Here is a 15,735-nt window from a genome sequence, read left to right as displayed (position 1 = left end):
ATGTTGTCATTGATGGCAACATGGTATTGTGTTCCGGCTTTGTGTTTTGGATTAGTTGTGTACCGACAGGCACTTCACAGATACTACACCGACACCGGCACTGGCAAGACAAAATGATTTCTTTGGTCACCGACAATGCAGGGCGAAATGGTTTAGTAAAGGTTATCGGTATTGGAGGCCGACATATCTTGGATCCGACATCGACAATTGATTTTAATGTTTATACATTTATGTTATCTGATCGACATGTAATTTGATATTGTATATCTCTTTGTAAGCCGACATAAGACATGCAAATTTGTATAGGGTATATAAGACAGTTTGATAGATCATTTTGTTATACATATACAAGAGACATATGATAGGAGATTATGGATATGTGAATGTAATATGATGCAAAATATATTAGAGAGATCATGTATGTGAGGAAATTCATGTAAGGGTTATTCCGGTAAAGGGTTTAGGGTTTCAGACCGGAACAAACATACCTTAAATCAAAACTGTATTCTGGCATAAAAGATGCTATCTTAGCAGTTCACACTTCTCCGGATTGTAGTCTGGAATTTTATGTAGTCAGTGAGGCTCCTTTTGTGATTGAGCAGTGTGCTCTAGGCTGTAAGCCTTCCTGCAATTGCAGGCCCCTCATAATTTGTAATATCTCTTCATATGGCTAGTGGATTGATATTGTGGGTCACAAATCCCACCATGGTTTTTCCTCTTTGAGGTTTTCCACGTATAAATCTGTGTGTTATGGTTCCCATTTATGTGATTGGCTTATTGGTTGCTTTACTTCTTTCAATTCTGTATGTACTGGTATACCGATTGGTGTATGCATGTTTTAATAAGGCTAAAGCTTATCATTCCGATATAACACTGATTCACCGCCCCCTCTCAGTGTTATTGGTTTCCAACAAATCTAACATGGAACATTGCAACTTATCTTCTAGAGGGTGTTGAGTTGTTTTTGTAGTCTGTCTATGTTGGTGTAATTAAGGTATTTTACCTTGGTTATTTCTCACCGAGGTCCTAATTACATGTCACTTAAGATTACTTAGGGAACCACATAGGAGTTGTTGGAGCATCTCCACATTAGGTGGACTTATCATGCTATCATTTCCACTTTATGTGGTGTCTCCACCTTTAGTGCCTTTATCACTTTATCATATCCATTTTTCGTGGTTGCACTTTTCTACCTTTAGTGGTGTTATCACAATATCATTTTTCCACTTTAGGTGGGATGATAACTTTTTACCTTTTGTCTCATGTCATGAGATATAATCTTATGCACTCCTATGTTCTCACCTTGGCTATATAACCAAGGGGTCTCCTATGTAATAATTATCTAGTTATTGATGAGAATACAATTTATTGTTGTCACATTATATCTCTCTCTTGTTGTTGTACTTTCTATTTGGCCTCTAGTTCCTGGGTGGCTACCTTCATAACCATTTTTTATAATCTTAGATAAGTGTTACTTGACTTTTTGAATCTCAAATATTATGTTTGAAATTCTATTATAATGGATTGTTAGATCTTGTTATTTAATATTTGTTTCACATTTAAATGTTTAGCATTGCATTTAATTAGACATTGTTTGTGAATAAATTAATTTCCTAAATTAGTATTGCATTATGTTTGGATATATATTATTTATATTAATGTTGGACTTCACCATGTTATAAATGTTACCGTTAGGATCAATACCAAAAAATGGACATGTAAATAACTTAAAAAACAATACTTATAATGAGGTTTAACTTGGAGCTTCACCTCTTAATTGAAAGCACTAAGATCAAGACACATAACAACCATAGTATCACTAACACTTATAATGGGGTCTAGCTTAGAGTTTCACCTCTCAACTCAAACACGCTTCTAACACTCACACTCACACTCACACTCACACTCACATACCTGGCTACAATAACAAAGAAGACACATGAGACTATTAGATCATATAGACTACATTGACCTCGAGGAATTTGACACATGAGATAAACTCCCACCAACACTACCCAACTATAGTTCTAATTTTTTTACCTCAACTATAGTTGGGGAGACATTCACTACCCACTCCTTAGAGAGCAACTTGAGGTATTGGACACACGAGATAAAATCCCACCAACGCTACTCTACATAGTTCCAAAAATGACAACCTCAACTATAGTTAGAGACATTCACTACCTACTCCTTTGCGAGCAAGGAATACCCCCTATCTAACTTACTAGTCTGAACAATATGATCAATACTCCACACTAACACTATATTTAGTATTATAATGGAGATGAATCTACTACACTCACCTCCATTATAGAGGGGATAGGTTAGGCGGTAGGGATGTAGGTAGTGGGAGAACATTCTACTACTAACATGTGGGGATGCAATTACAATTGGGAACCCTTCTCCCTAGGAGACAAAGGAGATAGAGAGACTCCTTATACAAAGAGGACTCTACTCAACATTCCTACTCAAAGAAATCAAAAGAAAAGTTAGGAAATTAATCTAGATAAAGAAGACCTTTGCTCCCAACTTTCTAATGTGATAGAGCTACCTTAGATTATGATCATTCCGTTGAGTGAATGAATTTGACTCAAAAACTATATAATTGAATCTTGATAAAACATTACATAATTTGAAACATTGCAATTATATCACTTATTAATCACAACTTTTTTTTTTATTATCTAAAATAAAAGTTTAAAAGTTATTTGTAGATGGAAAAAGGAATTTTATGCTCCCTTTCCACTCAAAAATGAAAAAAGTGGGTACCCTTCAATCATAAATATTAGTCCCTAATCATTCCTACAGCGAACATCACAAGCTTAATAAGCCTGCCCAGGGCTTTCCTTCCAACACCCACAAGATCGGTAAGCTTAATCAGCTTTTACCCATGGCAACCACAAAGCCTAGGAATTAAGGCCTAATTGGTAATACCCACAAGTATTATGTCTTCAGTGGGCCCTGGTAGCGAGTGAAATTTTGGGACTTGGGTGGAACTTGCAGAGTTTTACAGATATATATTTTTTTAACTCAGGGTGCGTTTGACATTCCTAGAAGTTTGATTTAGGCGATAGCCGTGAACATGCCAGGTGAAGGAGAAGGGGATGCCTCAAAACAGGTCGAAGAGGACAAGGAAGCGATAGTACAATCAGAGACACCGTCATCACCTGTATTGGGTTCACCATCTCTATCATCTCCTGGAGAACAACAACAAGGGAATGCGGATGGAGATAGAGACGAAGATGGGGACGCTTCAATGGTTGCCGCTGAAGAAGGCAACAACAACAACAACATTAACATCAATAAGGTTGATGGATGGGAGGATGCTAGAGCATGGCTAATGACATTGCCAAGAAGGAGAAATGTGATGAGGAATGAGATCGAAGCATGGTTCCAAGCCAACAAGCACACACTCTCCAGAGACATTGTCACTATGCCTCGTCAGCATCTCTATAATTACCTCATCAACCAACACAAGCTTCTTCGGATGGCTGATCAGGCACATTCCCCTCAGCACCAGGTGTTAAATTTTATCCCTCTTCGGTTTTTCTGTTAAGAATGAAATTTTTTGGGCTGGATTTATGCCTGGCTATGTATGCAGTATGTTGAAATCCATATACACTCAATTTCACGAGGACATATTTTAAGTTTTAATTATTTGCCTGTATATGTCAATTCTTCTTCTCCTTCGATCATTTTTTTGCTGCTCAAGTATGAATGTTTACTGGCCTGTGCCTCTGCCTACTTTATTTGGTTGGCATCAATTTGTTTGGTGCCATAGCCTCTAAGGTCATAATGACAATTTATAAATTGTAGTAACTTTTCTTACTGTATTTGCCAATTCTCCTTGCTCTTCAATTTGTTTTGGCTCAGGTATGAAAGTTTATTGGTCTGGTATATGCCCACTTTCATTGGCTATACTTACTCCGTACAATTCCCCTGCTGGCTAGCCCATATTGTTGCTATCACACTTGTCAAAGTCACGTGGGACTTGAGACCCAACTTGTCTGTTAGACTACACCGCACTTCTAGTTGGATGCACACAGAGTTGGATGTAGTATTTTACTCATTTTCAACGCTTAACATATCTCCAGAAAATTTCAACTGGGGACTTTTTTTATTAGTAGAGTTTATTTGATTCACCTGGGATTTTAGCCCTAACTTGCCTGAGTACGCTGCACTTCTAGTTGGATGCATACAGAGTTGGATGTAGTATTTTCAACACGTAACATACCTCCAGAAATTTTGAGCTGAGGATTTTTTTATTTGTAGAGTTTATTTGATTATAGACGTTTTTTGGTTTGGGGTAGGTAGGGGTGGATGCCTGTCTTATTTCTTAAGTGTTTAAGTCTACTAGCTTGGTTCCATACTTTCTTCGTTTGACTACATACACAGTTCATAATGATATTTTAATTGGTTGGGGTATATTTCGCCCAGAGTTAAACGCATTATTTTAATCAACTTCAATGCTTTAACATGTCTCTGGGGAATTCGAACTCAGGGGTTTGTTATGAGGTCTTGATTATTTACTGCCTTAAGCTCATCGCATTTGATTCTCTATACATCCACTTTGTTTGAATGTACATCCTGTCTTTTTTGGGGGTGCCATACTCCTGTATTTTCACAAGGTTAGTTTAAGATCACTAGTTTGGTTCTATGTCAGCTTCATTTGACTCCAATTCTTGTTTGTTTGGGGCTATATACATTTCACTTCATTACATTTCAATTGCTTATGTTGGTTTTCAGCCCAAGCCTGTTAGTTCCCGTGAACACATTTTGTCACGAGCATGAATGATCTATTTGGCACTCATTACATACAGGTCATGCTCATAGGGTTGAAGCATTGAGACTTCCTGGGATGTCATCCATCCCAATAATACTCCAACTCCAGTGTACTTAACCATAGAGTTTTCCCCACAATTAAACCTACAAATGGGCTGGGACTTTTGGAGATGTCATTACTTTGACTCAAGTGTAATTTTACTTTGGAGATACAGACAGGCTGGGACTTTTTGGGAGGCCACCCATCCCAATACTACTATGAGTCAGGTTTGCTTAAATATGGAGTTTCTCTCACAAACAAGTCCATGACTTGATTGTAAAGGAGGTCTCGTAGTTTAGCCCTATGAATATTACCTAGATCCAACAAGTGCCAAGTGGATTGTTCATGCTTAGGAGAGATGGGATGCTTCATTTAGATTGACTCAAAACTATGCAGTGGAATTCCAAAAATGATCTCACTTGATTTATAATCCTATATGGCTTTTATCCACCTGATTACAAGGAATCTCTATTTGTTCCCTCATCAAAAGTAAAATAATACTTAAATACTCTTCTTCCAGAATATCCTCTTGAGTGAGACCTTGGTAGCCATGGAATTGTAGTGTCATGTGCATTTTTATATATTTTGACTTTACATGATTCTTTTTTATAGGGCTATTGGACAACATGAGCTAAAATGAGAAACTTTTAAAATCTTTCTTTATTGTCTTTTTCAAAAATTACACACTGCTGGTGTTCATGGCTGAAGCAAATGTGCATATGTAGAAGTGTTGTAAAGGAGCATTATGCCGAGGCTTTCTCAAATTTTGCGGGGAAAGAATTGTTAGCTTTCTGGCTAGATATACTCTAAATAGCTAGTGTTGCCTCTTTGCATTCCATGATGTGTCCATGTTACATGTTTCTAGTTTAGATTTTCATTGTTTCTAAATTCTAGCTAATTGAGGGGTCTTTAGGGGATGACTTCGCATGGTTTTTGTGATCATGTTATTGTACCTGAAACTGCCTGCTTTCGAAATTCCCTTGTGGAAGGGCTTCAAGCTTCCTAGAGATTTATTTAATCCAATTTAAATGGCTTAATAAAAGTTACAATTTCTCTTAGATACAATGTTTCTCCAAGTTTCTGGGATGGGAGGATGCTGGGACAAGGTTATAGGGATAGCAGTTTTTTTTCTATATTTTGGGAATGTAGCAGGCACATGCGCACACATACACACACACATCCATAATTAACATACACACACACATCCATAATAAACATACACACACACATCCATAATTTGCACAAAATGTATAAAACTAAAAAGGGAATTGATAATACAACTGATAATTGATAATTCAATGTCAATTGTCAAACCTTACAAAATGCACAAAATGAAATAGAGAATTGATAACACAACTGATAATTGATAAGTCAATTTCAACTGTCAAATGATAAACATTAAAGATAAAACAAAATGGTTTGCAGCCTTTAATTACTTGGAATCGAGTTTAACTTTGCAAACCAAAAGTATAAATAGAATTCAGTTACTCAGGATTTAATTGGGAAAAACTTGGGGAAAAATCTTGTTTTCCATCTGGTGCAGCACAAAACGATTTATTATTTTTTGTTTTTCAAAATCAAAGTGGGCTGCCACCAGTGAGATTGAGGGATGGTGTCCTTGACGTGTGATAGCAATACAAGGCGTGGTCCTGCCACCAAGCCCAAATTAAGGCCCTTGAGGCTACAAGAATCTTCATGAGGCATGCTATTTTCGTGTGCAAATGTGGGCTTACCATAAAAAGGGTAGGTTTTTTTTAAATTTTTGTTTTATTCGTTTTGATGTAGTGATGGGTAGGGGACGTCCTAATGTAACCTGGTATATCATATAGGGATATCCGGGATGATAGGCCATCCCCAAAACCTTGCATCATAGGGGGAACCCCTAAAGGCTAAAAGTTTTCAGAATGGGGATGGGGAGGGGACATCTTGTCCCTGCTCCCTGTTTGAGGGCATCCCATACCCTTGTCCCCAAAATGTTACTGGATAAGGGTATGTTGGGAAAATTATTCCTCAGCGACAATGTTATTGAGTTCAAGTTTAAGTTGGTATATGGTGCTTTAGGTTCTAAAATGAGGATGTATTGGACATGATTATATTTTTACAATGATGTTTGTCTATGATCTTTATTAGTCTATATTAGTACTTTCTATGAAGTATTTTGGGTTCTGGATTGAGTATGTAATGGTTTTAATGGTGAATGTATAACTCCATGTTTGTTATGGGACATTGCAATCATGTGACATAAAATGTGAGAATGACATTTGTTGATGATTGGAAATCTCATTGCAGTTATCTTGTATTTTCAAATATTCTCTCATGCATTTATTGAGGATTGACCAATCATGGATATTTTGTTGAAATTGTTATGAGGGGATTTTTCTTGGATTAAGCACAAAAAGAGTGCAAACAAGAACATTGAACTCATTCCCCCAGCAATGCACATTATTGCATGACGTGAACACTTTATTAACAACATTGTGATATGGCCTTCGTTGTGACCTCCAAAGGGACTATAAATTCAATACTGAGTAATGACCACCTTATAGACATGGGGATTCTTTAAAACACACAATCTGTTGGGATCAACCACCTACTAAGCACGTGATTCCACTATATATATATGATTAATAATAATACATTACATTGCCCATAACAGAAATAACTTAGACATTTGATATTAACTCTTAAGAGTTCATTTATTTATAACATGTTTTTTCCATTGAACTCTTATTCATATTCATTAATTTGAGTACCGAACTTACCATAAGCTAAGTTGCTGAATCAGAATCTAGTATGTGAGTATGATATGCTTGCACAACAATTTTTTTTTGGGATTGGGTATGTTTGTGTATGTGGGTACAAAAAGCATATAAAAATCATATATATCAAAAATTAAATATATTAATTAAAGATATAAAATATATATTAAAAATTAAATATATACATTAAAAATTAAAAATAAACATATTTATATTTAATAATTTTTTTTCTGGTAATTTAATAGCTGCTAAGGGGCAGCACCCTTTATATTAAGATCAAAAAAGGTTTTACATTCATGTCTTCTATATCAAAATTCACCATTTCAACTTTCATCATACCCAGAATCAGCCCTCCTACTCTGTAATGCTTGTTATTCAAAATGTCACCATCAACAAAATGGCGACCATGGCAGTATTTCTATAACTATTATCTATTTACCCATATCTTCTGGCAAACTATCTGCAACTATCTCAGTATTAGTTATATTAACATAGCATATCTTTCAACTAGGGCCCCTAAGCAATTTTTGCCTTCTTTCTCACTGGGCAATCCGGGCCATAGTCCATGTGATTCTTCAGCCCCGCCTCCTAATTGGCATCATCATCTTTTGCTAGTGTCTGTTGTGACATTCTCACACATCGCGCCATTGCAAATGGTGACCCCCACTTTTTGCCTTCTAGGACTAGTTGTCTTAGCTTAGCTGTTAGTAGTTGTAGGGCCTTTTGCTATTAGCCTTTCGTTTAAAGAGGTTCACTTTCTCAGGTGGCTAGGCAATGGTAGACTCATTTCTCCCTCCTTAGATTGGAAAGAGGTCAAGTGATGTCAATTTGAGCGTAGTAGGTGAGGAAGGTTAGTTGCAGGTCGAAAAGGCAAAATTTGACTAAGTACATGAAGTTTTCCTTTGCTCATTCACAGGAATTCACACGTCATCCTTTGCTCCCTTCTAGGAGCGAGTATGTCTTCCTTTGCTCATCCTTTGGAGCAAAATTCTCTCTCTAAGGCCTTTCCTAAGGCAAATTTGACATATGTACAGACGAGGAAGGCAAAATCATGAGGTTTGAACTTACGAAGCAAAGTTAGGTGAAAGGATTGAACGAAGAGTCATCCCTAAGGTCATGTACCTTGCTTACCAATTAGAGCGAATTTTTTAACAAGGACATGTACCTTGCTCCCAAATTGGAGCGAACTTCTCCTAAGACCCCATCCTTTGCCTCCCATTTCTTCCTTGAGCCTTCTTAAAGGTCAAAATTTGACATTTGGTTTAAAGAATTAAGATATGATTCAATGAAGTGAAAGAAAGTTGAGGGATTGAGTAAAATTTTTTTGCTATGAAACCCCGTACCTTGCTAAGGACATAGACCCCTGTACCTTGCTAAGGACATGTACCTTACTCATTAATTGGAGCGAATTTTCATCAAAGGACATGTACCTCACAAATTAGAGCGAACTTCTCCTTAAAGCCATGTACCTTGCATCATATTTGGAGCGAAGTTTGTCAAAATCGTGTACCTTGTCCAAAGTTGAGAGCGAAATTTGTTAAAATCATGTACCTTGCTCTGGGACGAGAGCGAATTTATCTTGGATCCGTCCCTTGCATCATCTTTGGAGCGAATCTTATCTAGGGTCATGTACCTTACATCATATTTGGGGCGAATTTTCCACCAAACCTGTCCCTTGCTCTTAAATTGGAGCGAATCTCTTTAGAATTGTGTACCTTGCTCCATGTTTGGAGCAAATTTTGCTCATGACTGTACCTTGCACCTAAATCAGAGCGAATTTCACCTAAGGTATGTCCTTTGCCCTCCATTTGGAGTGAATTCCACTATTAAGGACAGCTTAGACATCAAAACAATCATTTGGACATCAAAACATTTTCCTCTCCAAAAGTGAATTCAATCAGTGCAAGGGTGAGTTCAGCCACTAAAGAATCAGATCCAGTAATCAAGAAGGGCGAATTCTATCAGAACAACAGCAAATTCACAAAGGAAGGAGTGAATTCATCAAAAGGACAACAAATTTGCTCAAGCAAAGGATCGACCTCCCCTAAACCTGCACCTATCAGATCTGCAAATCACATAAAATCAGAGATTAGGTCAAATTAAGAGATTGTATAAGCTGTATATCATATGTGTTTGATGCTCATTTTTTTGTTTTGCAGCAGGAAAGGAAAGAAATCAGAGAGACCAGGTTGGAAGAGGATTGGAGCAAGTATCTCAAGGAGAGAATTTCAACATCAAAGTCAAGATACAAGGAAAATGCCTTCAAAGAACTTCATCAACAAACATCAAAGAAGAAAAGATCTCAAGGTGTTCAAAGGCTCTCACCACATCATGGCAGCATGAGGATATCGCAGACTGTAAAGAAAGATCATTCAACTACCTCAAGGCTGTGGTACATAAAGAAAGATAACCCACATGATGGAAGAATGTTTGACAATCTTGAATTGCCTTCGGGAATCCAAGAATCAAAGTCAGAATATTAAGGAGTTAACCCCAACCAGTTGCACCATTCATCAAATGTATCATGAACAAGGAGGATCTATTAAGGAGTTAACCCCAATCAGTTGCACCATTCATCAAATGTATCATGAACAAGGAGGATCTATTAAGGAGTTAACCCCAACCAGTTGCACCATTCATCAAATGTATCATGAACAAGGAGGATCAATCAAGGTCATACACAAAGCATATATCGAACATGATCAAGGAAGCAGATAGTTTCAGAAGAGTTAATCAAAGTTTGCTTCCCATCATCATCACATTAAGCAAAGTGACTAATGTTGAGTATCAAGAGATATTGCTCAACACTCTTTCAAGATGAAGAATCTGATCAAGTTTACAAGTGCAGTATTGAGGTGGCATCCCATTCGCTACTCCACCAATCAGAGAGGTCCACATTAGCGCGTCTTGATTCAATGAACCAATCTCACCCATGGATGCACAAACTTCGATGTACCTACCCTCAATATCTATTGGTCCGCATTCATTGAAAGTAATTTTCTCATTGGCTAAGGAGAGTTTGTTGTAACAAACCCTAATTAGGGTTTCATTGTAAAATCTTGGCCATTGATGGAAATTCAATCCTAGCCGTTCATTGTAAATGAGCTCTCTATATAAAGCTCATAATCTTCATTTGTAAAGGTTAATGGAAGAGGATAGACAATAAGAAGTTAATAGAATAATAGATAAATTATAAGTTAGAAGTTAGATTAGAATAGAAGGAGGAGGAATTGTTGTCAAGACTTGTAAATGAGATACTCTTTTCATTGAAGTTATGGTGAGATGTGTTACTTCAACAAGTCACATGGTTTCTACTTCTTATTTGTTTTCATGTTGATTAGATTGAATGGAAGAATTTGTTGAATGCATTTTTGTGGAATCCGTTTAGTCCATAACACTAGCCTCTTGCTGATTGTAAGTGTGCCTTGCGTGGTCAACTGGAATGATATGAGCCTAACTTCAAATTGTTATACGTCCGTTGTCTATGCATCAACTTGGATGATAATCAATGTTTGATGGTAATAATTTGAATATCTTCGAATTATCCTTAGAAGATTGCACTGATCTTGTGTCAAATTGTTTAGGTTGATGGTGAGACCTTGCCCAGTAGAATTCCATCTAGTCATTCACTCATCTTCTTACATTCTAGGCTTTAGGAGTAGCATAGACTTCTCAAACCCCATCTCTTTTGCCTTTTTTTTTAATCTTCCAATTGAGTAGATAGGACCTAAGTTCTAGCAAATCAAGCATTCAGGCATTCAAACGTAAGTCCCCTTGTGATTCCAGCATAATCACATCAACCATTTGTGCTTATCCACACGTCATGACCTGACATACAAGAACCTTGGAGTTTTCTCAAGTGATCCTTAAGCGAATCTTCAGCATTTGGGTAACTTTTTTCAAGAGAGGATAAGATACTTTTGGGTATTTTATTCTGTGTTCGCATGTGCATAAAAAACACATCAATAATGTCAAATCAAGCCCTTCCATTTGTAGATAGTCTTTTATCCACACCCCACCTTCGTTCAACCTCAACCCCATCAGCTTTTGGAGAAACACAATATTTCTGGCCATTGTCGGCTTCCTTTTTTCATACATCTTTGGCTCCGCAGTCATTATCACAGACAATCTTGGCACCTCACGTCCCTAGCGATGGGCAACAATAGTAGCCTCTGGGAAGAGGGACATGCTTCTCAGAGTCCACATTTCATCTCACATAGGGCCTTCACCGCCATCTTCTGCTCTCCCATATTCAGAAGCACTGCCAAGAACATGGCCAAGATATCTGTATCGACCCTATATCTGTGCCAAAACCCCATGAATTCTTCACCAAGTATGGCCTCCACATCATGGATAACTAGGCAATGGGATGACTTGAGAATTGCCTTGAGGCGTTTCTTGGAGACATCATCATGGAAGGACATTTGACGCTTCCTTGATACTAATCTAATGGGGGTTTCCATCTTTTAAGACCGACAATGTTGCGATTAAGAGCAAAAATTGGTGAGTCACACTCGATCGCTGCAGAGTATAAATAGAAAGCCACAACCTGTCTCCGCCTCCTAAGGCTCTTTTTCGCATGTCATTTCATGATGCGATCTAGATCATCTCTTGTCCTCCAAATCTTTTCTGAGACCACGTATTAATAACATGGCATGCACCAACTGGCCTCATATTGTTCTTCCACACTTTGTCTATCCCATGTTTGAATGACTTGTGTCATTCCATCTCAAATCTCTCACTTACATACCCTCATCATGCACCATCGAATTCAATTGCTATCTCCTGGACCGATGCCGTTTGATTACCATCGTGGGAAAATGGGGTCCTAGTGCTTTTGCTATCCCGTGCATGATGCGCTAGGTTGGCGGTGTTCCTTTATTTGCCGTCACACACTCAAATGATGCCGACCCCATGCCATGTCACTTCCCTCATCATTTCTCATTCATTCTATCAACAACCATCTTGGCCAACTTATCCGCCACTTCATTCCCTTCTTGATATATGTGGCTTATTTTAAATTATGCAAATCTACCAATCAGTTCTCTAATGGGTCTTAGCCATTGATCCAATTTCGAATTGGGAGTATGATTCTATCGTATGGCATTAATTGTTATCAATGAATCACCTTCAAGGCGAATCCGTTCAGCCCTTAACTCCAGTCCCATTTGCAACCCAAGCAACACCGCCTTGAATTCAGCTTTATTGTTAGTTGTTTCTCCAAGATTCTTCGATCTCTCCGCAAGGATATTCCCATATTGATCACGAGCCACACATCCCGCCCCGCTTGGGCTAGGGTTGCCCTTGGAGGCACCGTCAAAGTGTTTTTTTATCCATCCCTCTTTTGGGGCATGCTACTGAACTCCAATTCTCTGGTTGGTGGAAAGATCAACCTTATCAACCCCATTAACAAGGGTTTATATTTAATAATGTTGTATAAGTATACAATTTTTAAATTTATAATTTTTAAATTTATAATTTTTAAATTTCATATTATTTATTATTTATTATATCATTATTAATATCTTGTTTAATAAACTATATACTAATATAGTATATAATGGTTTGAATTTTAAAATTACTTTTATAATATTAATTATTAACTTAGTGGTTGGGGTTTGAGACAAAGGAAGATTAGGGTAGTACATTAATTTTTCCCATACACTTCACCTAGATTTGTTTTTATGCTACTAGTTGTTTCATTGATTCTCTCCCAAAGAGGAACTACTGATTCACAAATCTTATCAACTACAAAATCTAGTGAGCGGTGTCAAATTTCTCCATGGATTGCTCCTCTTGCTCCTTCTGTTGTCAAAGTGCCTATTATTTTTATTTAGCGTTAGAATCCATGGATTGCTCCTCTCACTCCTTCCCTTGTCAAAGTACCTATTATTCTTATTCAACATTGCTTATTTTGATTCTTGTCGTAGTTTAGGGTTTTTATTCATAATGCAAATCGAGGTTATGTTTAGTTTTTATTTATTTTCAAGAGTAAAGAATGTTGTTTAGGGTTTTTTAGAGGTTGGAAAGTCAGCAAAATTTAGGGACAAATTTTAAACCCTAATTGATTTCTCATCGATTCAATGCAAACTCCAATTCTAGGACATTTTGTACCTAAAATCGGCTTTATTTTTGAGTGATTTGATAACATAGACTATAAGGATTAAGTCACAAAGATGGGACTAAAATTGTGACATATAATTACAACAAGGTCCGAAATACTATAACTACAACAAGATTGGACATATTGTTAAGTATTGCAAAGAAAGGAATGAAAAGTCTACTGATCCAAAAAATGAGATTGATCTTAAAGAGAAGTTGAAGATATTGTGGATGAAGAAATCAGATGAATATATGGTTATGAATGGATCTGCACTCTTAGTTGGTGCTGATTCTTCTAGGAACCAAACTCAGCATTGTGTCTAGGGGGAGATCTGCTTGAAAATTTTATGAACCCCCTCAAAGATTTGGGTGCTGAATTGTCTTCAACATTACTGACTAATAAAGAATTCTTAGAAAACTTGTGCTTCCAATGTGAATCCTAAATATAGATAATAGTGAGTTTTAGATGGTTTTGAACTCAGTGTCATTATCTTTTGTAGAAGAAGAATACTTTGCAGTAGTTCCTGTTGTCCTCATTTTTGAATTTTTAAAAATGTGACAACGCCTACAAATTTTAGGTCAAAATGTGTCATTTTTGTCTCTAAGGCAGATTTTATGAGGTGCAAAACTCATATTTGATAGGGTCAAATCATCAAGGGGTGTCTTTGCCATTGTTGTCCAAGTTTTGGTGAATTTTAGCCTTCATTTTCCTAGCTTTTTCTTCAATTTCGGATTTTAGAGCAGTCACTGCAGGTAGAAGATTTTGAACTGAAATTTGAGATTTTAAGGCTCTACGGCACTTTTCCCAAGGTGGAAAGTCTACATTTCTTGATGGTAAATCAATCACGAGCTTATCTTCCATCTTTGTGAAAATTTTGGTTACTTTTGGCCTTCATTTTGGTCATTTTCTGTGCAATTTCGGGTTTTAGTTAACTCACTGCAAGTGGGGGTCTTTTTGATGTCATTGCAAGTTAACTCACTGCAAGTGGGGGTATTTTGGATGTCATTACAAGTAAGCTCATTGCAAGTAAACTCACTTTATGTTTCTTTTTTCACTTTAAGTGTTTGTAGGAACTTTTTGAGGTGATTGCAAGTAAAAAAGAATTACAAGTTTTTCAACTTGTAATCTGTCCTTCAAAACCCGAAATTGGCCTTTAAGTCATTTTTTCAAACTTGTGAAGTGATTTTAAAAGCTTCCATTACAAGTTATTTTCAAAAAGCAACTTGTAATGAACCAAAAATAATTGGATTTGCCTCAAGTAAAGGGTTACAAGTTATTTTCAACTTGTAATGGGTCTCTCCAAACCCGAAATTAGTGTTGCAAGTGCGAGTTTGATGATTACAAGTGCAAGTTATTGTCACATGACTACTTGCAGTTGAGTCTTCAAGACCCGACTACAAGTAGATCATGTGAAAGTTTTTCCCCAAGGCATTAGCTGCCAAGGTTTGCAATTTCAAGTGAGCTGTCCTCAAAATGCAAGTTTGTTCAATGAAAGTTTTTCCCTATTATCTTAAACATGCTGATTGTGTTTCTATTTAATGGCTGCAAGTTTCAAATGATGAAGTTGCAATTGGGTCCTCAAGACCCGATTGCAAGTTTATTTGTAAGAGATCTTCCCCATTTCGCTAAATCGCAGTCGGGTCTTTATTATACTCGTTCAAGCTCTCAATGCAAGAATTATTCTACTTGCAGTCGGGTTTTGAGGACCTGACTACAAGTTTAACGTATTGTCTATCCTCCTTGTAACTTGCAATCGGGTCTTCAAGACCCGACTGCAAGTGTGTAATTTGTCATCTCATTGCAAACTTGTCAAGAGAACTTTCCCATTTGCAAGCTCATCCCTACCATTCAATTGCATTGGTCATTTCCACCTTTTCAAGCTTGCTACTTTCCACTTGCAGTCATCCTTCTAAAACCCGAAATTGGTCCAAAATGCACTAAAAAAAACTTGAAAATGAGTCTCTAGGGTCCAATTACAAGTGCAAACTTGTATTTTCCCATTATACATATGAAGTTGCATGTTCATTCTCCATAATTGCAAGTCAATGCTC

General features: G+C 37.1%; 1 protein-coding gene across 1 annotated transcript in view; it reads left to right on the top strand.

The window, feature by feature from the left end:
• The first annotated feature begins 2,812 nt into the window (after positions 1-2,812).
• The window catches only part of LOC131027167 (uncharacterized), a 171,667-nt gene continuing 158,744 nt past the window's right edge, over positions 2,813-15,735 (top strand). Inside the window, exon 1 of the mRNA XM_057957167.2 lies at positions 2,813-3,520. Coding sequence (XP_057813150.2) covers positions 3,083-3,520 — 438 coding nt within the window. The 5' untranslated portion in view covers positions 2,813-3,082. The remainder of the gene's footprint in view (positions 3,521-15,735) is intronic.

The sequence above is a fragment of the Cryptomeria japonica genome, chromosome 10, assembly GCF_030272615.1.
Source record: "Cryptomeria japonica chromosome 10, Sugi_1.0, whole genome shotgun sequence".
NCBI lineage: Eukaryota > Viridiplantae > Streptophyta > Pinopsida > Cupressales > Cupressaceae > Cryptomeria > Cryptomeria japonica.
Note: the sequence above shows the minus strand (reverse complement) of the source record. Positions and strands in the feature narration are given on the sequence as shown.